The 25611-nt window shown below is 38.7% G+C and overlaps 1 protein-coding gene across 9 annotated transcripts in view; it reads left to right on the forward strand.

Annotated features, from left to right (window-relative positions):
- The window catches only part of MEF2A (myocyte enhancer factor 2A), a 77183-nt gene that overhangs the window by 21048 nt on the left and 30524 nt on the right, over positions 1-25611 (forward strand). For all 9 annotated transcript variants that reach the window (XM_031587784.2, XM_090149102.1, XM_090149103.1 and 6 more), the window contains 2 exons: positions 6874-7072; positions 12719-12922. In XM_031587784.2, the coding sequence (XP_031443644.1) occupies positions 7019-7072; positions 12719-12922 (258 nt within the window). In that variant the 5' untranslated portion in view covers positions 6874-7018. Of the gene's footprint in view, positions 1-6873; positions 7073-12718; positions 12923-25611 lie in introns of those variants that run through there.

Raw genomic sequence — 25611 nt, forward strand, 5'->3', positions numbered from 1 at the left:
AAGGTGCAAGGAATGCTTCACTGGGATTTGCTTTTAATTTCTGATGTATACTAACTGTTTTTCTTAGGTAGAAGTTTAAGCTGGTGGTGTATCTGAATTTTAGAAGAAGAGACTGAGCTTTGAACAAATGCAGCTGAATGTTACCACTGGAGCCTTACCAGAACCTTTGTGAGAAACATGTAGGTGTCTTTAGGGTTGCTGAATGTCTCGGTGAGGCATGCAGGCTGTTTTCAGCATTATGTTGTCTTTCTTGTCTCTGGTTTATAATTGTTGCACTTCAACAATATGACTGCATGCTGTTACTTAATCAGACATTGAATAAATTATCAAGAAAGCTTTCTGTATAATTGTTCAGTGGCTTAAAGCTTCTTACGGATCCTTTGTTATGTGATATCTTTTCTACTTTTCCCCATTTTTCCTGTCTCGTTCCCTTAAAAAGGGACCTTGGATCGTGTGGAACCCTGGAAGACTGGAAATGTGCATTCAGTAAGAAACTGAGTAAGCTCAGGAAAGTGGTTGTGGGACCACCCATCACTGCTGGAGCAATGAGAGTCAGGCGAGAAGGTGGGAGCCTGATGCTCCTACAGGGCCTGAAGAAAAACTAAGAAAGGGTTGGGAAGAAGCAGGTAGTTGAGAATGAGCTGAACCATGGGAAGAAGTTTCCTAAATATGAGCGTGTGTTGCTCTGCCTTACAAAGCCTCTGTTGACTGAAGTCTGACTTGGAAGCCACAACCTGCTGTCCAAGGCACAGTGCTCAGGGAAGAATCTTGTTTATAATCCTTCTACGCTTCCATTCTCTCATATACTCGCTTTTGTATCTTGCTAAAATCTTCATAAAATCTGACATCGGTGGAGTGTGAGGTCTGCTTTGAGGAAACTATATAAGGAGAAGGTGTAAGCAGAGCCCTGTGAAAGCTATGGCTGCCTTTGTATCCTGTTACATTCCTGCAGTCAGCTGTAGATGTTTCTGATTGCAGTGATGTTTGGTGGATAACAAGTGTTGAAGTGGCTGTTATGCGGCTGTTTGCTGCCTGAGCTCAGCAGTTTGTGCTCTGTAGGCAGAGTGGGCACTCTTCCTCTTGTGAAAAGGAAAAGTGAATTATTAGAAGTTTAGTCACTGATGAGCAATCAGAACTGTGCTGAGCTGAGCTTTACAGGTCTTGCTGCAAATCACAACATCACAATGGTTTTTAAGTGAGTTAATAAGTGTTAAATAAGTTTAGCTCATCATCTAGGTTGGTTTCCAGTAGAAAAAAACTAAAACATATGGGCAGTCAAATGCCGTTTATATACATGCAAACTAAGGAAAAATCTACTGTGGTTTCTGTCTTACCTTTGGGCACAATGCTAGTTGTACACCAACCAGTTTTAGTACACCAAGTACGGACACTTTTTCTTAAATGGAGAGTTGTTTATTTGGCATTTGCAGAAGAAAACTGAAATAAATACAGCTTTTACAGTTTAATGTTGTTTGAAGAAGCGTTTCAAGGTCAGCATCTGTGGAATGATGGAAACAGTGAGTGACCGTATATGAAAAAAATGGCAATGCAGCTTGTCTAGAATTTCACAGAAATCTGACTCATTTAAGGTAAGACTTCAGGACAGTGTTCAGTGGTTGTAACTGTGAAACCATCTTCTGTCCACCTGCTTCAGTCACTGCCCAGAGTCCTGTTTGCTCTGATTTCCATTGTGATTAGTGTAGGTGTGACATGTGGGACAGGGGCACTGCTGAGAACTTAGAGATAGTGAGATGTGATACCTCTACCAAATGCAAGTGTTGGTTGGTTTTGGGGTATTTACTTCTGTCTTTTTATTTTTTATTTTTCAAATAAGATTATTTATATTCATCTCATCTATGAACTTAAGTTGAAGTGGAGAAAATAACGAGCCAAGATAGCAGTAATTAAAGTCTGAGTGTCACTGAGATAACTGGTGGAACATGAAGACTTTTGGAAATAGAATTCCCAGAGGAAATTTTGTTGGTTCTTTCCCTAAAGCCATGATCTGACTTAGTGGGATGTAACATTGTTTGTGTTTTCTAAGAATGCACCAATGAGCCTGAAGAAAATTCCTTGGGAAAGGGTTTTACTAACCAGAATAAAGCTCTGTGCTAGTTGGCAAATACAGCCATTGGAAACTGTGCATTTTGTTCTTTTATTGTAAGGTGAGGAAAAACTCTTTGATTGTCCATGGTGTGGTGCTCGTGAAAGTGCTTTTTAAGGTGATGATGCCCGAATCATTAGGATAGCTTTGAAGAAATGGGAATGAGAAGGTAGAATTTAATGTCACATGAAGAAAATACATAGTCAAGATGTGTGTTTCTACAAGTGGTTTGGTATGGCTGTTCTGCTTCCGGAGAGTAAATGTTCAGAATAGAATGCTGCATGTTTGCTGACTTCAGTAGGCCAAGAAAGCTTCTAACAGGCTACCAATGTGAACAACGTTTGAGCACTGAGTTTAGTGGCAGTGTGAACCCATCTAATTGTGTTTAACTGGCAGCAGCAGAACTCCTGGCTGTCTGATCCAGGCTGCTCTTGGAGCTGGTGCTGATGGTTCCTGAAATCTGTTTGGTCACCCAGCTCAGGAAAATCCTTCTTAAAAAAATGTGTGCTCTTGGGGTAGTAAAACTTGTTTGGAAAGCTGTTGTCCGAATCCCAGTTGGTTTGTCATGCAGCTCAGAACTTTGTAGCTCTGTTCACAGGAAGATGTGGTTATTCAGCTTTGTTTTAGGCAGGACGTACTGCTGTTTAAAAAGAAGTGGCAGAAAAGTCCATGTTGAGAGACAGATAGTGTTTGATATTCAGGAGTTGCAGATCTTCAGTAAGACTTTTTTTTTATAGAGTGCTCTGAGATCTTTTCTAATAAGTCGTGCAAAGTTGATTCAAAAAGCTGTGTAACTTTCAAATAAGAAGGTCATAACAGAATTAATGCCTTAATTATTGAATTTAAGGCCCATAATCCACTCTTAGGAGATGACTTAAATGTTCTAATGAGAAACACATTGATACTTCCGTGTGTGGTGTTCTGTGCAGCTGAAAGAAACAAGTGCTTTATCACACATAAAGAGTATCAATAAAGAATTGTGCATGGCTTCCTGTTTTTTATGTTGTCCCACTTGAAAAAACGTTCTTTTGGCTGAGGCTTGGTTTATTGTTCTGTAACAATACTTGTGTATCACTTGCTGGCTGAGGACCTTGGAGCTGTTAGGCTGGTCTGACAGACTATAAGGCTGTGCTGGGTCTAGAATGACTAAAACAGAGGATGGAAAACACATTTATTTCCTAATATGCCGCACAGCAAGTAGTGGGAGATCAGTGGCAACTTGCAGCCTTGTTTTCAAGGGGTAGACCATGCTATTGTTCTCCATACAGCCCTTCAAACTTCTGATTAATGATCTTAGTGAAGGTGTTCTTTGGCTCCTGGTTTTCTCTGGCCATTTCCCCTTGGAGCTGTGGGTGGGGGAGGAGGGCACCTCGATGTCTGTAGGCAGTACAGAAGAATTAGATGCTCTGTGTTATCTGCTTTGCTAAGGTGTAACAGCCAGAAGCTGGTGATGGGACTCATCTTCGTAGTCATACGTGTGTGAATGTATTCTGCTTGTGTCCTTATTGAGCATGCAGAGTATTAGAATTATGCATGGATGGGCTGCTCAGCCTCGAATTGGTTGTGCAGTCTGTGCCTATCAGATTGTGCTTTGAGGTAGAACAGCCAGATGTACAAAAATACCAGCACTGGCTTCTCTTAGGCTACAAAAGGATGTTGATTTGGCCAGCATGACTCTCCTATTTAGTAACCCTCAGGCAAGGCTCAGCAACGTAAAATGGATCTGTACAGATCCATGTGGTGAAGGTCTTTGGGAGGTACCACGAAGGCTGTTTGACCTCATAACTTCCATTCCTTCACATGCATTGCTGTACATGAGCTGATGTGGCTGTCAGATGCAACCTGTAACCATGATGGGGAAAATGGAAGTTCCAAGAAAACAAAGAGAAGCAGAGGGAAATAAAAGGAAAATAAATGGAAGGATTATAATTCTGACACAGTTTTTCCTAACCTGTTCTGCCAGAAAACTTCAAGACCTTGTAGAGTTCTGCACAGATGTAATTTGTTTCCACTGAACCCTTGAAAGAAGCTTTGTAAGTAGGTCAGATACAGTTTCCTTGCTTTAAAGTTGTATCTCTTCCGCTATTTATGAAACTGTAAGCAATCTTGAGAATAAATGAACTGATCTGAGTTGCTGAAAATATGCAGCCACTAAGGTAGATTTCTGTATGTGGTTCTGATGTCTTTCATTATTTAACGGGACGTTTCCACGTGTGTGGAAAAAGAATCAATCCAGAGGATGGATTGAGGAAAGAGTCAATCCAGAAAAGTTGAATAAATATTACTTTTATATAATAATAGAGGCTTGAACTTAGACAGCTACCAGCCTCATTTTTTCTTGCTGTTACTGTGAGCTGGCATTGTTTTCTGCTTGAAGCTTATCATGAGGCATGTAGGGCTTTTTCCTTCTTTTTTTCCCCTTACTCTTACCGTTTGGTTTAATAGATACGTGACATTGTCACCAAAAAAGATTTGACTTCTATGTGCCCATGGAAGTAGATGGAAAGCAGTTTTTTGGTGGTTGTAATTTGGTTTAGTCACCTAAGGAAGTATAACTTTACCTTTCACGCGGTGTTCTAACATTAGTTTCATGTTTACATTTGGAAATAAATGTGCATTGATCCTTCTAACTTTCCTCTACTTGGGCAAAAATGTGTTGATGATCTGAATGAAGAGGCTTTGTGACTTAAGGTGTGTTTGCAATAGAGACACGACTTGGCAAAGTAGGAACTGCTAGGTATATTTTTGATGCAATCGCGTAGCAGGGACAGACTGGTGTCAGTTCTGCTGCTAACCAGGAAGGAAAATAAAACTGCAACAGTATATGTTTATGGGAAATGATTGCAAATGTTTATAGATCTCTTACCTTGTATAAGGTGCACGTGTTAGTCCTTGTGTTTCAGGAAGAGCAGAGAGAAATGGGAGATGGTGGAAGGAATACAGCACTGCTGGCTAGAAACAGCTTTGTGTAAGAAGAGATTGATGGGGGTGGTATTGTTTAGTTCTAAGCCAAGGTACCTGAAGGAAGATACAAGGCATGGAAATCGGGACTGACATGATGGATGAAGACAACAGTTGGCTGCCTTGTATCATTCAGAGTCTGTGGATATCAGCTCTCAGGTACTGGCTGTGTTGATGGCTGCTTTTACAGAGCAGACGCAGGAGTCTGCTAATTCTGTATGTACTCAGACAGCGATTTCAGTCATGTATGGTGTCTTAAAAAACAAAGCTGTACAAAATTTTAAATAGCTGCTCAGAGAGACCCTTTTATTAGCTTCGTTCAAGGAATGCAGCAGCACTTTTGCAGAACTAAATTTAATGTAATCAGATGTGGGGCGAATCTTTTTTAAGAGAATGAGGCAGCTGACTTAAGTCTGCGTGTTTTATGAATTCAAGCTTAATAGTTTGGTGGATATTCTTGGTGTGTTTTCAATGAGAAAGTAGAAATTTGTGTGCCAGCTGTTGTTTTTCATGTCAGATATTTGCTCTGCACTCGGCTGTGTGGACATTTCCTGCTCTGGCCTTGACTCACTTTTAAAACTCGTTTAGGAACTCCTTGGAAGAATTATTTTTTTTCTGCAAAAAAAATACAAGGGATGCAACACTGCATGCATGTCAAGTGTTGTGAAGTATAAATAACATCGAGCTCATTTCCTTTTGACCAATGGACATCACATAGTATTCATTTGGTCTTCAAATCCATTGAACAGCATTTCTAAGAACTGCTAGATATTTTATGTTTTACCAAAACAATCCCTTGTTGCTATCAGGTAAATATAAGATGACATCCCTTCATTTCATGATGTTCCTCCGCCTCTTATTTTATTTTTTTCCTTTTCTGTTTTAACCCCGAGCTGCATCAGAGTGGCATGGCTGTTTCCTTGGCGTGGATGGGATGTGTTGTGAAGTGCAGCCTGTGACTAATCGCCTCTTGCTGTCTCTGCCTATTAGCTGTCTGATGGTGATGTGGTTGCACCACTTTCTACACATGGCCTCAAGGATCTGGCATTGTGACACCCGTATTAAAATATGCAACACTTGATTTCTGGAGATGTTTTGGGTTGGAAAATCGGAGAGGTTATGAACTGATGTTGTGGCTGTTTCTACCCTTTTGTTTTAATGACTGTTAGGTGGTAATTGAGTGAGGTGTACCTAATTAATCCCTGACTATGTATTTTAGTGTACAGTCGATGTCCTAGGGACTATTTATTTTCAGTTTTTCTCCCATTTTGTTGAGTTGATTTGAGCACTGTGGGTATATGGCTTAACGGTTGATTTTTGCTTTGCTTTGTTGCTGTGATAATTTTAAAATTGAAAACACGCTTGAAGTTTGTTAAAAGTCAGTGCTGAGCACGTTGATTTGATGAATTATTACCACATGAAAATACCATGAAGGCACTTTGGGTTTTCAGGTTCACATGCACCTTAATCTTCCTAAACAGTTTACCAAATGCAGACAAGTCCTGGACTGATGATTGATTTATTGGCAAATGTGAAACTTGCAGGCTGTTGTGGAGAGTGTAGCTGTGTGAACTTCACAATTAACTGCTGGCATCTTGAGAGCTGTGGAGTAGTTCTGTTGAGAGAACATTTTCTGTCTATGACTTCTGTCATGTTTAAGTAAAGGCATTCCCAGTTCTGTTGTATCTCACACCCCTGACCTCAACCCCAAATGCTGTTCTATGAAACAGAATGTCATTTAGTTTAGGAAAATAGGAAGTCTAAAACTGATGAGGAAGCATCATTAATTTTTTCCACTTTTTTTTTAGGGGTTTATAAGAAGATATAGGAACCGTTTCTCAAGCTGAAGACAAAGTAAAAGAAAACTGTATCATGTGTTAAAATACCGAAGGGTGAAATTTCTTGGATTAGCATATTTCTGGATTGCAAAGGAAAGGAAAGAAGAGACTGAAAATGGGGAGAAAGAAAATACAGATCACGAGAATAATGGACGAACGGAACAGACAGGTGAGAAGCAAGAAATCTGTGTGAAGTGCTCATCAGTAATCCTAAAAATGAATGGAGACCGAAGTTTGTTTGTTGTCTTTATTCACCCCTTTAGAGCTGCTCAGTGTCTTCCTGTGGCTACAGATGACGTTACCAGAAAACAGAGAAGAAATCTCTCTTAAGTCTTTTAATCACATTTTTAGGGGATATTGTTGTTATAAGTTCCAGCAATGGCTCCTTTAAATGAAATTCACTGCTATTACCATACAGTAGAAGTATTTATGATGCAGATGTGCATCAGAATGACTTCTGATCTTTAGGAATAGTTGTCGTGAGTCTGACTAAAGATCCAGCTAATCCAATATCTTTTATCCAGCGATGGTCTGAAACAACCAGTGTTGTGTAGGATAGAGATGCACATGTTACACTGCTTTGTAATCCTCTTCCAGGTTCTAACTATTCTTAGCTCAGTGATTTCCTGAGCTGGATGTGGTTTCCGTATATTTAGTAACCATTAATGGATTTCCACCCCCCTGTCCCAGTGGACTTGTTCAGTCATCCTTTGAGCCCTTATAAAGTTGCAGCATTTACAACATTTTTTTGGCTTATGCTGTCTGTAGGTTTGTTGTATGTTGTTTCAAGAAAGCCCTTTTCATTTATGTTTAGTTATGCTTCTGCTCGTTTTTTTAGCTCTTCTATGAAAGAGGCACAAGTCAGTCCCTGTCTGGTCTGTCTCTACCTTGCTTGTTATTCTGTGGAACTCTGTCGTGTTTTCTTATTTTCTCTTTAAATAGCTGTTTTTAGGCTTAAGCATCCTAGCTTACTTAGTTGTCTTTACACAGAATTTATTCTACACCTGTGATTGTACTCACTGCTTGTCTCTGAACATTCTTGAGTTCTGTGTTCCTTTTTGATCACAAAGGGGCCCAGAATTGCACTCAGTGTTCAAGATGCATGCAAAATATGGATGTATAGCAGTGGTTTCTTTTTCTATTCCCTTCCTACTTTTGGCTTTTCTTTTTTAACTTCTGTTGAGCACCAGCTTGATGTTATTTATCTTTTCAGAAAGATAATGATTGATGTTGGGGTTGCGATAGAATTCCATAAGACTGTCTTGCTGCTGATGTGCCTGCTCAAAGCCCATTGTTTTGTATGCAAAATCAGGATTGTTTTTCTCCCTGTATCACTTTAAAGCAGTGTAAACTCTGAGAAGGCTATATATAGCAGAAAAGTATTACTGGAGTTTGGGAGAAAGCCAAGTATTGTGTTTGAACAGCTTTAATCACACAGTGACTGTGTGTTTGATGTAGATAAATGTCTTAAGTACACATAGTAAAAGCAGAGGAATTGTAATTTCTTTCAGATCTTGCTCTGGAACTTCAGACAAGTTGAGGAGGTAGAAATTGGTTATTCTCACCTTCCTACCCTCCTTTAACTTGCTTGGAGAGCAAGTTATAAACTTGCTGTTTTTGTCATGTTTGAAGTTGGAAATACCCTTTTATATATATCCATATCATTGTTCAGATCGTTACTCCTTTTTTTTTTTTGCATGAAGAGGAAGGGAAATAGTGCTTTTGATTGAAATTTTAGTTGCTCTGCATGGATTGAAGCAAAATATGGAAATTAAACTTTAACTTTCCTTATGGGTATTTTTTGGCAAGCACATTTTTTGGCTTCACGGTGATTAGGAAGAGCTTTTAGGCCCTAACTTCACACTGGAGTTAGGTTTGCCCATTTCCTTTTCCTGTGGAAAAAGATTTTAAAGATATAAAATAGCTTTTGTCAGTGGAGCCATGTTTTGTAGACATGTTGATGGTGTTCTTTAATCCCACGGGTGATCAGTGTTTTTTGGCAGCAATTATGTGCTGCTTTGACATACTAGGGTGCCCTGATGCACAGGATATCTGTTAGATATGAATTTACTTTGAATAATTTTTTTCATTGAGCTACATAAGGAACGTAGTTAGGGCTTATTTTGCTAACCACATAGCATAGTTCATTTGTATTTTGTGAATGTTTTGGTGGTATGAGTAGCTGATTAGTAGGTCACTGATGAATATGTGAATGATGTCCTGTCTTTCTGCTTAGTGTTTTCTTGTTTGGAAGTACAAATAGCCATGTGATAGAACTGTGCTTGTAGCGGGTCTGTATAACTTGTGGGAATAAAAACTCTTGCTTTATCAGAAGCATCTTATTTCTAATGAGATTGTATGTGAGCTCAAAACAATTTTATATAGACCATTACTCTGGGGAATGATAATTGTCTTGAGACTGTCATTGTCTTATTAATTAAGCAGTCTTATCTGTTTGAATGAGCTGTCAGGCATTTATGTTCATTAAGATGAAGAGAATAAAGTGCAGTAAATTAGATATCAGAGGAGCTCAATCTTGCTGCCTTTACCCTCTTCCTCCTCTGCCCTTCTTTGCAAAGTGATATTAGAGTAGTATTGAGGAGGCTGTTGGCCTGCATTGAAGATGCATCATTTTTGTTTTTTGTGTGGTCTTAAAAAGCTGCTGTTTTGTAATATATGTGGATAGCAAGATTTCCACCTAAGTTTGGGAGAAATACGACCCATTAAAACTTACTTCTGTACTTGGTCAGCTTGTTGAAATGATGACTGAAAACAGTACAAGCAGCAGACACACAAAGATGAAGCCTATTGGACTTCTGGCTTCTTGTCTCACTAATGCATTGTAATCGTCAGCAATAAGTAGATCAATAAATAGTAGATCTACTTGCTATAGTTGAACCTTGGGTGAGTTGAGTACTAACATAACATTGTTTCAGAGGGAGTGTGGGGTCTGGGGCTTCTACCCAAACCCCTTTAAAAATGTTGAATAAAAATATTACAAGTATATGAATACAGATTGTTCAGGCCTTGCATGGGGCTCTGTGTGTGGTTAGAGGTCTTTAAAATGTTTCTTAGAAGCATGGAATAGGAGTGTAGGTGGAACTGAGGTTGTAATTTATCTGACTGCATCTATGGAAAAAAAAAATGGTCTGCTGTTCTTCCTTCCGTGCAGCCATGGAGGTGTTTAAAAGAACTTATTTGCTCTTACTGTCTTGAATTGTTCAGATGTTGGGTTAATTTGACTAGTGGTGGATGAGCTGAAGTAACAGATGCTTTGTCATAATTTGCATTGGTTTTAAGAAGTAGAAAGAACTGGATCATTGCCTGACATTAACTTTGAGATTCTGAACTAGCTTCTTCAGAATGAGGTCAAGACTAGATCAACAGAATCCCTGGGAGGTTTTTTTTTCCCCTGATTTTAATGCTTCAGTAGTGCAGCTCTTAAGGTAATGACTCGCCCTTCCCCCAAACCAAGATGTCCTAAGTTTTGTTACAGATCTTCACTCTTTGTACAGTACGTGCCAGGTACGCGTTCTGGGCTTAGTTAATTGGTGTCCATTTTCTTTCATACAATAAGAACATTTCATGTGGGATTTTTTTTTTTTTTAATGTGCACCATGGAAATAAAAGCAGAAACAACCACCCCTTCTGTGTTGAAGAGCAATATTTTCGTAGAACGGTCTTTATGTTAGAAGGAAACTGAAACTAAGGAATATTTTAAAGTAATAGTTTAACACCTATTTAATTTCAGTCGGATGCAAGGCACAGGAAACCTTAAGTGAGAATTGTTTTTGTTGTAAATTGAAATAACAGAGAAGACTTATTAATGTAAAAAATAAAATCTATGGTCTTAAATGTGTATAAACAAATGTTTCTTTTGTCTTTGTTGGTGTGCACCCGTAGTAGTTCACAGTACTGCCTTGGCAACAATCGTAGCAATTTCTCATGTTAACATGGCTTATTTTTAGCTCAGCCTCATCCTTGCAGTGGGAATGTCTTTGTCCTGGAAACAGTATGTTCTGCGTGCATTTTCCTTGTACATGTAACGTGTCTGCCTTTTAGATGGTTAAAAGAATATACAGAATCCAAATCACACACTTTCCAACATGAAACTTCCCTATCTCCTTGGAGAATTGTGCTTATTTTAGAAACAGGGAAATTTAAAGCTGATAGGCAATTTGGTCAGTATTATGCAATACTGCTTGATGAGAACAGCAAGTGGATACCATGGAGCACTGACAGCACAGTTACTGGAGAATGAGCAGCAGATAGAAGGAAAGCAGCATGAAATCATGCTTGCATGTAGACATCAGTTGTGGCTATTGAACGCAATGCATTCACATTCCATATCTACTAATACAAATAGAATTAATCCGTGTTTCTATTAGTGCTTGCATTTATTATCTATATTCCTACAGTGCTCCATGTAACAATTTGCATTTAAAGCTGTGGGCAGCGTGTGCTGACAGAGACATTTTGGTGTGCCTGGATGGTGTTTAATAGCTGGAAAAGAATCACAAATCCACAGTGCCTTTGCCTGCATGTCAAGTGGACAATTCTGTTTTAATAATAGTTACTGTTAGCAAGGTGAATATCTATGCTGTTAATGTATGTCTGCATCTGTGAGACTTCTTGTGTGGTGAGAATGATGCTATGCATTTTCTCTTACAGGTGGTAATGAAGTAAGTGTGTAAAATATTCATCTCTAGAAAAAAATGCCTTCAGGTGTGAATACAGAATTTTCCCATCTCCCAAATATGTCCTATAAATTATTGAAACCCATAATACTGGTTTCTTTATTTCTTTAATTCCTGCCTTGCAGATAGGTCACTCACATGCCACAGAGATGTATGCTTTGAGGGGCATGAATAGATGGAGGTGTTCCATCGAACTGAAACACTTGAAAGCTCTGAAAGTGCTATCTTTATTAAAAAGATCTCGGAACATTAACTTGGTAGTATATTAGGTGCCTTTTGGAGGTACTTAAATAGACAACACTGAACGTCCTTTAGAGAAAATTGTTCTTAGCATTAGACCTGTACTTAATATGACTTGATATCAAATACATTGATACTCTTACATCCTTAACCAGCTGAAATCCTGTGAAAGAGCATTTCTTTAAGTCCTTTTTTCCATAGCTGATGGTGATTTCTGTAAGGATTTGTTTTTGCTTTTTCCCATTTGGCCAATACTCTTTTGTGATGGTCTGTAATAGATTTACTTTCCCACAAGCAACAGTTTTAAGAGGACAGAGTGGTTCTTTCATGATGTTCCCAAGTGGCAGAAAACAACTTAGAAATGTAAGTGAAGCTGATAACATGGTATGATAGTAGCCAAGTAAGAATATTTCTTAGCTCCCTTTCTTACCATAGTATATAGTAACTATGTTACTTCCAGTAATACTGCAGGTTTGCTCATTTGTCAGGACTAAGGTTCTGAGTAGCTGTAAAGCTGGAGCAGGCTAACTCTAAACATCACAGAAGAAAGTACTTTAATACCTGGAAAGCTGGTGTTGGTTGTGCAGAAGGAAACACGTTAGGGGATTACTACAGAGTTTAACTCTTCTTGGTGTGTACTGGAGGAAGGGCTGGGTGGGAAATGCTGTTTAGCTTAGTTAAATACAGAGTACTGACCCCAAAAGTGACACCCAAATCTGATAGGCAGTTCTTAAGCTTCTACGCATGTTCAGTTATGCTGCTTGGTACCAGAAATGAATTGCTTAGGCTCAGCTGGTGTATTTCTTGAATGCTTGATTGTAGTCCTTCATAACGTTGCTATTTGGAAAAAAATAATATGTATCTATTTTTTTCTCTAGGTCACCTTTACAAAGAGGAAGTTTGGATTAATGAAGAAGGCGTATGAGTTGAGTGTACTCTGTGACTGTGAAATAGCACTCATCATTTTTAACAGCTCTAACAAACTCTTTCAGTATGCCAGCACTGATATGGACAAAGTTCTACTTAAATACACAGAATACAACGAACCCCATGAAAGCAGAACCAACTCAGATATCGTTGAGGTAACAATCTGAATAGTTGAGCTGTGTTCTTATCTCATTAACACTTTGAATATGGAGCAATATATAGTATTTTAAGATATTTTAACTAAATGTATTTATTAACTTTATCATAAAACATCAACTGCTGTTTTCAGTCTGTTTTCGTTTTGTGAGGGGAAAAGTCATTTTTTACATCCGTGTTGTCAACCCGTCTGCCCTCCACCCCCTGCCTGTTATTTTGGTAGCTTGTTTGATTTAAGTCACATTTGATAATGGAAATAGAAGCATGAAAGATTTTTTTTGTGTGTGTTTTTTAGGGAGAAGGAGTAGGGGGGAGGGGGTGGATGATTCTAAGGCTTCATGGGGGAAAAAACCCAACAAATCGAGTGGAGAGTATATCTAGAGCGTGGAGCTCAGCTTAAACACAATTACAGCTTGCCCCTCCTCTTTTCACTTTACCAGTCCAGTGTTGCACACAAATCAGCCAAGGACTTTGCTTCTTGTCGAGCCGAAAGAAAGAAGTTAATCTGTGGAGGAAATTGACTTCATTAATTTTGTTGTCCAGTTACTTTGTATATCAGTTAAAATATAGTAAAATGCACGCTGTTTTTGCCGTCATAAAATAGCGTGAGTGTATCATAGCTTCTATTTTCATTGTGCTTAAACTTTCAATATAGACTCAGGTTTTTTTCAGTATGTAGTTTCTAAACTAGGTACTGTAGAAATCAGGATTCTTTTTGTAGTTTGAGCCTTTTTCAACTATAGCTGAGTTTCAGAGGAGTGATGTCTGCAGTAGTCCTATAAATGAACCAGAACAGGTGTCTGACATTTAAATTCCAGAGCTGTCTTCCAAACAAATGCTTGCCTGTAAGGAGTGGTTTGGGAATAATGGGTTAGCCTTGTATAGCTGAAGAACTGTATAATCAGGGGATGACAAGAACAGGGAGGATACCATCTGATCTTTTAAAAAAGTTTTCAAACAAAAATCAGTTTGAGAAAAATGAGAAATGAACTAATGCCTTATTTCTTTCTGAGAAGATTACTTGCTAATTTGTTATCTGCCTTTTGTGATCGTGAAGATACCTCCCTAACATCTGTCCTCAGCTTTGAGTACAATTGAGAGGGATAACACAAGCTGTGAAGAGTTGCAGGAATGTTACTTCGTTGTTGGATAAGTATAAGTAAGGGTTAACCAACCAGTGAAGAGGAAGGTAAAAACCTGATTCTTTCAAGATGAGCCTGTGACAGACATAGATTTGAGATAGGGGTGCAGGCAGACTGATATTTGTTCTGCAGGCCTCGCTGTGTTATGGCTCATGGGAACAATTCTTCACATCTTCAGTGAGAACCTCTTTGAAAATCATTTCTGTGCCAGGCTACTTGTGTACACGTGTATTTTTTTCCAAACTGATGTCAAACGTTTGACCCCTGGCAGCTGCATAGAGAAGTGCAATCAGTACTCAAGTGCATATATCATCTCTATTCTGGGGGAATATGCAAGGACTCATCTACAGATTCCTTATAACATTGCTTCTGTAGGTTCATTGTATTATTCTACTATGATATTTGAGATATTTCTGTGGTTGAAGAACAAGAGTATGAATTAGAAATGCCTCTCTCCAAAATGCATCTGTTCACTCTCTGGTCTTGTCCTAGAAAAGAAAGAATAGAAATAAATGTGAAGCTCTTCAGTCGGAGAGAGGAGTCAAGTCATAGCTCCAGATTCTTAGAAATGTTCTGAAAGATAACACAAAGAGGCTACTTTTTATTGTGCCTACTCAGAAATACATTTATAGCCCATATATATCACAGAAGAACTTATTAAATCAATTTAGAATAAATAGTTATAGCTGATGTGTGTCTGGTTAACATTTAGTAGTTCCTTTATCTCCTAGAATATGACAGGTAGTGTTTGTTATATTCTAGCTTCACTGCAAAACTAGTCTTGACCCACTGGGCTTGACAGGAGTTCGGTTGCTGTGGTAGAGAAGGAAGTTAATTTGATGTAGGCCAGTTACTTATTTTCAGCACTGTGTAGATGGCAGTACTGTGAGTGATTAAATGAAATCGATGAGACATCTTCCCCTTGTAGTTGCCTCCTGTTCACTCTTGGCATAGGAATTGCTTTGATATGCCCAGAGCTTTGTATCTTCTTGCTGCTGGAACGTTTGTGTGAAAACATAGTAGGAGGGAGAGCACTGATGTCTTAAATGAACACTAGATTTTTTTTAAATGTGTTCCCTGCACCCTTATGTCTTTCATTATGCGTGGTACTGTAGATACAAATGCTCTGTTGTTGTCATATACTAGTTCTGTTGGTCCTTCCATGGTTTTTGCCTTGACTTTTTTTCTTTGATAGCTTGATATGGGTGTGAGGAATATATTTTTTTTCAGCCATCATGGCAGAATCATAGACATCTGAATAGCTGGGATTAGAAGTCTGTGTTTTATTATTAGTTGGGTTCTCAAACTATCAGCAGTTTACCTGAGGATGGTCCATCCATTGCCGTGTAGTGATTCTAAAATAAAGGAAATAATGTTGTAACAGATACCCTTCAAAGCTGAATAATGTCTGGTTTGTAGGACATATTTGATATAAAGAAAAACATGGCAATGAACAAGCAGTTAAACTCCATCCTAATTAGTAGGAGATGCTAATGATTATTGGTCTGGATCCTTGTGGGTCTCTTCCTATTCAAGATACTCTGTGACTGGTGCAGATTGTTTAGAGCACGTGACCAACTTTTTGGGTTGCCTAGGCCATACTGAGTGAAGAGCAATTATCTTGGGCTGCATATAAAATATATAAATAATGTATACATGTAAAAAAAAAAACTCCCTTTACTTTTTATATTTTTATTAAAACATAAAAAAGAGGGCAACAGAAACATGAAACTGCTGGGTTGGATGCATGTGGTGAGTAATCCTTCCAGGTTGTGTCCTTCTGTCACTCAAGAGAGCTTCATGAAGCAGTGTGTCTATCCTCTTTTCCAGTCTAGGAGTCCAGGATGAGGACAGGCTCTCCCTGCTTTATCAGCTTGACTTCTGTCTTTTTCTCTCTTTGGCATTTTGATGTTCCTTGAGTGATAAAGCAAACCAGGGTTTATTTAACTTACATTGGGCTGTGTTGGCTTTGTATGTTCTATTGTATCAACTCATCAAACTGAGATGATACAGTTTTTAGAAGTCTGTCTAAAAAACAACCCGTTTTCCCATTTGCCATCTGTGCCCATGAGAATTTTGGATAGTGTCAGTGATCCTCTGCACTGTATAGCTTTGCTGTTATAGGGTGAAGTGCAGTATAAGGCTTAGGCTGTACACCAGGTATTGACAGCAGTCCTTGAAATATGCAATAATTTGATTTAAAAAAAAATCATAAATATTAAAGGCAATCTGTCCTAAGCTACATCATATAATTACTGTAAACATACACTTTCTTGTGAAAAGACTGCAGTATTGGAATAGTCGTGGGTTAGGTGTAACTTAGACCACATTCTGAATGTTTAATTAAATGTCTTAGCATGGGAAATGCTGACTCAAGTAGAAAGTAATGTCTGCCATGACTTGGTGTGATAGTGGTCATGTCATATTTTCAATAGAAGCAAGGCAGAATGCAGGCTCAGTGTACCTCCTGCTACTTAGAATAGTGCAGATATGCCACTTCAGTCTTGCAGAAGCTGTATTCAGTGCATTGTCTTGCATTATAATAGCAAACTGGAATTCCTGTTTCGCTGCCTCTTCACAAAATGCTAATGATGAGCTATTGTAGGAGCAATCCATGTTCTCTAGTCATAGACATGCTTAGTGTCAGGGATTTGATTGTCAGATCATAGTTTGAGTATGTGCGTAGAGCTCATCTGCACTTGTAGAGCCTGCAGCATAAAGAAGCAGATGTATCTCCACAGCCAGATGGAGCATATGCCAAGAGACACGTGTGGAGAGCATAAACAGAAAAGCTGGTGTTGAAATGCTGTGTTTATAAACCTAAAGCATTTTTTTTTATTTTTAATCCAGTTTTCTCCACCTACCCAGCGTTGCTTCTTTTCCAGGCTTTCGATGAGCAATGTGTTTTTGAAATGTTCTTGTCTCATATAGAATAGCAGTTTAGCCTTGAACACTGTTGTATTTTGTTAGCACCTTTCATTTGGTTCATAGTTAAAATTTGGGTGAACTTGGTTTTAAACTGAAGATCTGAGAACTATATGTAAATATACATGGATGCGCATATGCAGATGCAAAATTAGACGAAAAAGACCTTCAATTAATTGATCTTATTTCTTTTCTTGGTAGTTTTCACACTTTGCTGTATACCTGATGCGTAGATGTGTATTTGGCACACAATTTGGGCTTCTGTATTTTGCAATTAAAAGCTAAAAAAGAAGATGGTGGAAATTGAATGAGTTCCTTCAGAAGTGTTTTCCTTTGAAGTGTTTTATAAGAGAAGTTGCATGGTAAATTTTAAAAAGGAAGAGAAGAAAATGCTCTCCAGCTAGCTTCCATGGCAAATGGAAACTGATGGCTAACGTAGGTGAAATTTCAAAATTTATACCAAAGATCACAGCTTTATAAAAGGAAGATAGTGCTGAGAAGTGATACCTTGAATGTTGAATTACACATAGTTGATTGTAGGAAGATTGACAGTGCTCGATTAGTTTATATCACTTCCCATTCCTTCATATCTGATAGATGGAGAGCTGCCAGAAATGGGCTAAAGTAAGTTTACCTGAAGTAAACAAAACAAAAAAAAACCACCCAAGGTGTGGGGCGAGGAGGATGAGAAGCTATGAATAAACACCATACTCTGAATATTACTGTCACGTGTTGCTATTGTTTGGACCACTTGTTTTGGTCTCCACATAACTTTGACCACACTGTAGCAGCGACTCGTACGCGTTTAAAGGAATTAAGAAGCTTCAAAATGGTTTCGGTTGAGTGAGGAAATGGCTTGATAATCTGTTCAGGATGCTGAGGAAACGTAGGCATTATTGGACCTGATTTGCTAAACAATTATGTAAATGTAATTATTACTGCATATATAACATTTTGAATTCTTTGAGGCGGCACACAAATGCCTCTGAGACATCTTAAATCTCAAGGAGGATTTCTGTATGGTGAAAGACTAAATTACTTTTAGCTTTCTTTAAAAAGAGAGAAAATGCATAAAAGCTGAAGTGCTTTGGAAGAGGTATGACTGTGAAAGTTGTGTATATAAAAGTCTCTTTGTATGGTGACTTGAGTCTATTTCCTTGTAGTGGAAGCGTCCACTGTAAACCTGACTTGCAAGCAGGGTACACTTTGGGGTTTCATTTTCCACAAGAGGTTCAGGAAGAAGTATGTTCCTTGAAACATTTTCTGTGCTGCCAATGTACCAAATGCTGTGAGCGCAGGGACAGAAGATGGCTGTGTTTTTTGTGCTGAGCAGGACAGTTGCTGCCCACCAGTGGGTGTTATTCTCTTGCTTTTGTTGCCACCTCCCATATTGGGAAAATGAAGTTCAGCACTTAATCCCCAAGATTTTTTTTTTATTTTACTTGCTTGTTCCCAGCATTTGTCTATCTTGCATCTGATAGACTTGTTCTACTTTAAAAGTAAAATATTCTCTTCGTTCTTTGTTAGCTCTGCAGAAATTGCTTCAGGCATCCTGGTGAACAACACTGACATAGTTTAAAAAAAAAAAAAACAACAGAAAAAGGACGTTTGGATGTTGTGTTGAGGGACATGGTTTACCGAGAACAATTGGTGATGGGTGAATGGTTGGACTGGATGATCCTGTGGGTCTTTTCCAACCTTAGTGATTCTATGATTCTATGACAGACTGTTAGTGACTTTAAGAAAGCTGCCAGAGCTACAAAAAAGTTTTTATTCCCAGTTAATGTCATCTTGTTTTCTGGCAATTCTTTATATATTAGACATGAAAGAAGTGGGTTAGGCTTAACTTTTTACAAAAATTTTGGCTCGCCACCAAATAACCTAAAGCTCTGCTTTCCTTATGTCTAAACCAATGATTAAGTTTAGTTGTACAGGGTTAAAAGTAGTACATTTTGTTTCAGTCTTAATACAAAGCTAGTATGTTTTAGCATAAATAATATATAACTAACATGCACTGCTTACTGGATTTCCTTTTTAAGGTCAGTGATTGGAATCATAGGAGGTATTTTAATATCAACTATGAATAGTATTCTTCCTGATTTTATTTGGTTGGTATTTACAGTGTAGCTTGATTAAAAATCTGAAGAGCAGCTGTGTTGAAGTGGCATCTGGAAAACTTCTAAGTAAGGTGTTTTGGATGTTTGCAAATAACTTGAGAATATTCAGGGAAGTTCCAGTTATGAGAGTTCTTTTTTGATGTTGCTGTTGATGGTGTTGTTTCCCAGCTGCTTTTGCAGTGTGTTAGAAGAACGTTTTTGTTTCTGTAACATACACAATGCCCAGTTCACACAACGCTGCTCAGAAAATGCATATCAAAGATCAGCTGCTGGTTTTGGTGTTCTGGTGGCATTGTGTTAAGTGGGATTGGAGTTCACCTCCAAGAAAATCAGCAACTTCTCACTCCTCATTAATACTGGAGTTCATGCAGGCAATCATACAAAGATATAATTATCTTCCTCGTATTAACAAGTTCTTCAAGCTTTGCTGGTCTGATTTATTCTGCAGCCTGTGAGCTGATGCAAGATTTGGAATTTTACACTGACAGTTAGAAGAGCATATTTTTACTTTGCGATTTTCCAACTGGGGACCATGGCATCTGTTAATCGAGAGTGAATTTGGGCAAGCTGTACTTGCAAAGTATAGATCCCAGAACATTGCATCTTCTGGAACTACAGCAAGGTTAAAAACTAATCTTCCTGAAGATACTCTTGATTTCAGTGGAGAGTTAAGTAAGTCTGGGTTTTGACTTTCAAACTCATGAGTGTAGTGGTTTGATAATGTCTTCTGTTTCTGAATTAACCACCTTGCAGAAAGGGCAGCAGAAATGCCAATGTCTTGATCACTGGCGTTCAACAAACAGTATTGAAGCACTCAGAGGAAGGAGTGTGTCTGCTATAGGACACTTCACTACCAGTTTCCTTTTGGAGTTCAGTTTCTAATACGTTGTGTTTTAGTAATTTTCATGTTTGGACCTTAACCTGATGTTGCTTGTGCAGTAGAGGGCTGAGAGAGATGCTGACTTGCAAGAAAAATTGGTCTAGGTCTTCAGTCTTTCATATAACCTCCCTGTTGCATACCCCAGCATGTAGGTGTGATGAAGAAATTGTAGTCATGTGATGGAGATTGTGGCTTGCTCTGTCACAAAGCCATGTGTTTTGCTAATAGCAGTGTGGCCCATCTAGGTTGTAATGTTCTCAGCTCATCTGAACAGGAGACTTGCTATTGATTCTTTCAGCTGGTGTGTTCTGCTTGGTAACTCTCCTGTATCAGCTGTGCAGATACTTCATTTGTGATGGTACAGACCTATGACCTTTTTGCATCCCTATCCCCCCTTTCAGGTTTCTGGTTTGATAATATTGAGTTATCTCAAGTATACCAAGAGTTTGAAATACTTTCTGTTATCCTTTCTACTTTTGAAGCTATAAGGAGAAATAGGACATGAAATGCTTGAAGTAGCAATCTGGCATTATTGCATAGGCCGGTTGACTGTAAGAATCCCACTTCCATTCTTTTTATATCAATGAATTGTAATGAGAGTTAGATTTTTCTTAGCAAACCACTAAGCAAGTTTAGCAAGCAGAATAGCAAATAATATTTTTATGAAAGAATTTCTGAAAGATCATGGAGTGTATTATGCAGCTGAGTTGTTAGATTGGATAACTTTTCATGCTCCATATGGCTTATCTGCAATGTACTGTTGCTGGAAGGAGGCATTCAGTCCGATGCTGCTGTTGCTGATTTTATGTTTTAACTGTTTTATATTTATGGAAGGTACACATGGGAGGATGTGTGTGTACGTATACATGCTGTCAGTTAGTAAGGATTGAAAACATCGTTTATGTACCATAAAATACAGGTGGATACTCTTTTGAACTGTCTTACGGGTAGAACTGTACTCTTATTATTACTTTTGTTTGTTGAAAAGATTATAGAATATGTTTAATTTGTGAGTTACTGAATTGTTTCTGCTTCTTGAATGTGTACGTAGGTTTGCTTTGTCCTTTGTTTTTAGTAATGAGATTGACTTAGGTGGTCAATTGATTACTCTTTAATTGAAAATCCTAGTTGAAGGTGCTTTCTGTACTTCAAGTAAAAGGAAAACCTGCTAAGTTATATATGATTTAATGATCTATTAAGTTGTATAGAAAGTGAAACAAAGACAAATATGTCAAGTGTCAGACAGAGCTTGGCTCGGTTTTCTCTGAGGAAACAGCACTGTCAGTTCTGCTGGATTACTGACCATTTTAAGCCCCAAGAAATTCACTTGGGAATGAACAGTGCAGCTGCTTCTGTGGGTCACTAACTGCATTGGAAAGCCCACAGCTTACTGAAAGTTTCTCAAAAATTGTAAGTAGGGGAACAGCACTTCCTTCATCACTACTCCCATGCATTGTATAATATTCTGAAGTGCATTTTACAGAAGATAAAACTGTTCTTCAGTAATTGCTAGTGGTTTATCTATTTAAAATAACATTTCACAGCAAAGATGGTTCAAGCTAGAAGTCTGAAAACCTTTTGTATGTGTTATTTTATATAAACGAGAGTTTGAATCCTGAGTGCCATCTTTATCATATCTTGGAGGAATTTGACAGCTAGCTTTCATGTTTGGCAAGCTAAGGATGCGTGTTAAAATTTGCCAGATACTGGAAGTGCTCCAGCATTTGAAACAAGACCCTGTCTTTCTGAGAGTGGAATATAACAAGGACACTGATAAAATTTCAAGTCATGAACATTCAGCATCTGTAAATGATGAATACCTTTGCCTAAATCTGAACTTAGCAGAGCATTACCGAAAGGGCTCTCCCTCTTGTTTTATGGCCCATCGTTCTGCACGCTTCTCATTTCTCCTTGTGTTTTTTTTTTTTAACCACAAAGTAATCAATCCTAAAAATAATCTTTTCCTAACATAACATTTGGCTAAGGAGTATAACAATTGTGGCAGAATTTATCAAGATGTGCTGTACTCAGAGTTTTTGTTATCTAGATATCCTTTAGATATCTTTGCAAAAAGTCAGTTATTTACTTATTTTTTTCGTCTTGTAATACTGCTACTCATTGAGCACAAGCATGGAAAGCAGTATGTAACTTAACTCAAAGCTTGGACTTAATATACCTCATTTAGGTTGAGGAGCCCACCAGGAAGCTTGGTGGGGCCTTGTTCATTAGGAACTTAAGCTCTCTAAGTTGCTTAGCTGTGCAAATGTCCATAATCTGATTTAACCTTTTATGCATTGCACTGAAGTTTTGAGAACTGGGCACTGCTCTGTAGCTTTACTCTGCTATTTTGGTTCATGTGTGCACTTGTGGCTATGACTAGAATGCAGAATTCTGACTGCTAGCATAGGAAAATGCGAAGTGTTTGGCGGGGATAGTGAAGAGAAAAGCATTAGGCTAAACCTAAGCAGCCTTTTAACTCACGGGGAAGGAAAACAGCTTCATGATGACATCTGCAGATGCTTAAGTAGTTAAAGTTGAGAATATTAATAGAACCTGTGGAAAATCTACAAAATCTGTAAACAGTGCACGAAATCCAGTTTGTATTACTTAAAAAAAAAATATAGAAATTAAAGCCTACGGAAATAGCGTTGATGAGCTTCCTACACAAAACACTGTTACTAAGATGAGTTATGTGTTTTTCTCTGGCTGCTCGCTTGTAAACTTTGGTCCTGCTGTATTTTAGACAGCGGCAGAATTTATACATCTGATATTGCAGGGTCAAGCTTGGCATTTATGGAGCCATGTCGTTACTTGGGAGAAAAGAAACAGAAACGATGCTGCTTCTGAGACTGAAGTGACCTGCAGGAAGTTTAGAAACTATAAATAGCCTCCTGTTACTAAAAATACTCCTCATAATAAGGGAGAAACGATGTATGTAAAGGATGAAGCACAGTGGTATTATTCGGGGTGATAGGAGTGAAATGTTCTGTGTAATAACAGAAGAAATTCAGCCTAGTTTTTAGCATGTAACAGGGAGCAAATAACAAAGGGATCGTCGTGCTTTCATTGTGACATTTTGCTGTGTGTCAGCTCTGCAGCCATACATGCAGTTCTCTGCACTGTGGGAAGGGAGGTGAACTGCCTGAAAGGAATTTGCCCTTTTTTTCCTCTCGCTGATGTTTCACATAATAAGAATGAAAACTGGGTGGGAGTCTGGGGCCGTGAGTGCCATGTTTTTCTTTTTCCTTTGTGTAGGAATATCTCAGAAAAAAGGTGGGGCTTTTTGAGGAGGATGTTGTTATCAGTGGTGGATTCAGACAGTGGTCTACAGCTGCCAGAAAGGCCAGGCCAGTACTGCTGCCTGCTTGGTATCTCTGGTGCTCAGCCCCTGCATTGGTACACCAGTTCATTCCTGCTATGAGCACTGACAAGCAAAAGTAAGTTGAAGTATGAACAAGGAGAATTCTCCATCGTTTTAGTGAAGAAGAAAATGGCTTCCTGCAGGCTCCAGCAGAAATCTGAGCTGGCTTAATACTTTTGTCCAGGATCGTGCACTTTCTGTGGCAGTCGCTTGTTGATGTCACTGTATCAACTGTAGCCATGGGCATTTCAGGGATTCCCTTAACCTTGGACAGATGACTGTAAAGCATGATCTCTGTAACTTTCTGCAGAGGTGGAACAGGAGGCTGATCCTAAAGGATACGCTATAGCTGAGTAGCTCAGTTATCCTTGGATCTCTCTTTTATGATTTTGTTTATTTCTGAACCTCAGTAGGAAAGACTTGAATGCAACTTGGGCTAACACTACTGTTATCTGTGTTTTATTGGTGTGAAGCTGCAGCTGTACAGTGTTGTGCCTCTGGATCTCATGGTTAGTCCCATCGCAGGTGGTGGACTTCTGCTCAGTCCCCTCTGCCCTGCGAGGGCACTGCGTGAGTGCGTGACGGTCACATTGTCAATGAGGAGCCTTTGGAATTTGCAGAGCATCTTCTCTCTCTCTGCTATTGCATGGCAGTTCTCCGGAGCATCAGGACAGTGTTCAGTTGGTTATCCTTTGATAACCATGGTGTACATGCTTACTAAGGCAGCAGTAATATTTAGAAGTTCTAGTGGTGCCTCTTCCATTACTTCATGCCTAAGGAATACTTACACTTGGATTTTTAATTTTTTTTTTTAAGTGTTTACTCCAACTTTGTACTGCCTCACATCTTTTCCAAGCTCAGTCTGGAACAGCAGAAACAGAGCTAGCCACTGTTTTTATCTGGAAGGCTTGCCTTTTCTAAAGGAAATCATCTTTTTCATTTCAGTCTTAGTAAAATTTTGGAAATGTTTTTTCTCATGATTTCAGATGAAATACCAAAAAAAAAAAAAAGCCAGAACCAATAGGAATTGCAGAAATTGAGCTGTTATCTTGATTCTGAGCGGTGCTGATAGCAACAACCTTTTCCCAACTTGTGTAACATCAGTAGGCTATGAGAATCCAACAGCGAGGACTTTGAATGAGCTAGCATTCCTGCTTCATAATGCACTTTACATTTCATGTCCTCCTACTTTTGGCAAAAAAATATTATTTCCTGAGGTTACAGTGAACACAAGCAAGTTCTCTACAGTTGTGCCAAGGGAGCTGGTGAGGAGCCCAGATGACTGCTATCAGCATTCTTGCCCTTTTAACCATGTGAGAGCACAAAACAAGCTGCTTGTGCTTTTTAACCATTAGCAACACATCCTCCCAGAATTGGACACAAACCCTGTTATCTTTCCTGCAGAGGAGGACGGTTGGATGTTGTCATTTAATTCTGTCTCGGGCAGCAGTAATCTGTACCTGGCAGTTCTGTTTCTGCTTTCCAGAACTGCTGATGACCGGTATTTTGAGCCAGTGTAAGTTTGTGTGACAGAAGATAGTTACACTGTGCTGGTTGAATATCATCTTTGCTTCCTCATGGGTCACACCATAAATAGCTATCGTATTTCTGTTCCCTTTGTACTAGCAATTAAAGTAGAATGTGTTGAATTGCAGAGAGAAACTAATTGTTTGTCACTTGTTTTGTGAGAAGGTCTCCTGTTCTTTAAATGCTTCTTGCACAGGCAAAATGCAGTGCAATTAAAATGACTTTGTGCAATGTGTAGGGAAGGTCAGGAGAACAGTGTGCTGTGTGCTTGAATAGTACTTCAGTCCTCCATTACTAGCCCAGCCTTTCTCATGTAGCATTTACCAAGCTCTGCTGTTCAATAAAAAAACCAAAACATATATCAATATAAAATAATAATTTTGTTTATCTCAGTCTTACACAGTGCCACAAAGACAGTCTAAAGCTTCTGGGCCATTCTGCAGTCTGTGTGCTACTGCAGCTGCCAGGAGCATTTGTGTAGTGACTTCACACGTAGCAGCAACATCGCTTTGTTTGCTTGGTTCTTTTTAAAAGGATTTCATACCTGCTGTGGTTCCTCTCAGCTTTGCATGATTTTCTGAGAAAAATCAATTCTTTCCTCAGTTAACTCATCGGGTCTAACATCAAAGCTGCAGAGTGTCAGTCACTGAGGACACAGTACAGCACATTGGCAAACATGCTGGAACAGTTGCCAGTAGTTTTGGATAAATCTTAGAGGAAGTGGAAAGTAATACAG

Source organism: Phasianus colchicus, chromosome 12, assembly GCF_987193195.1.
Source record: "Phasianus colchicus chromosome 12, bPhaCol1.hap1.1, whole genome shotgun sequence".
NCBI lineage: Eukaryota > Metazoa > Chordata > Aves > Galliformes > Phasianidae > Phasianus > Phasianus colchicus.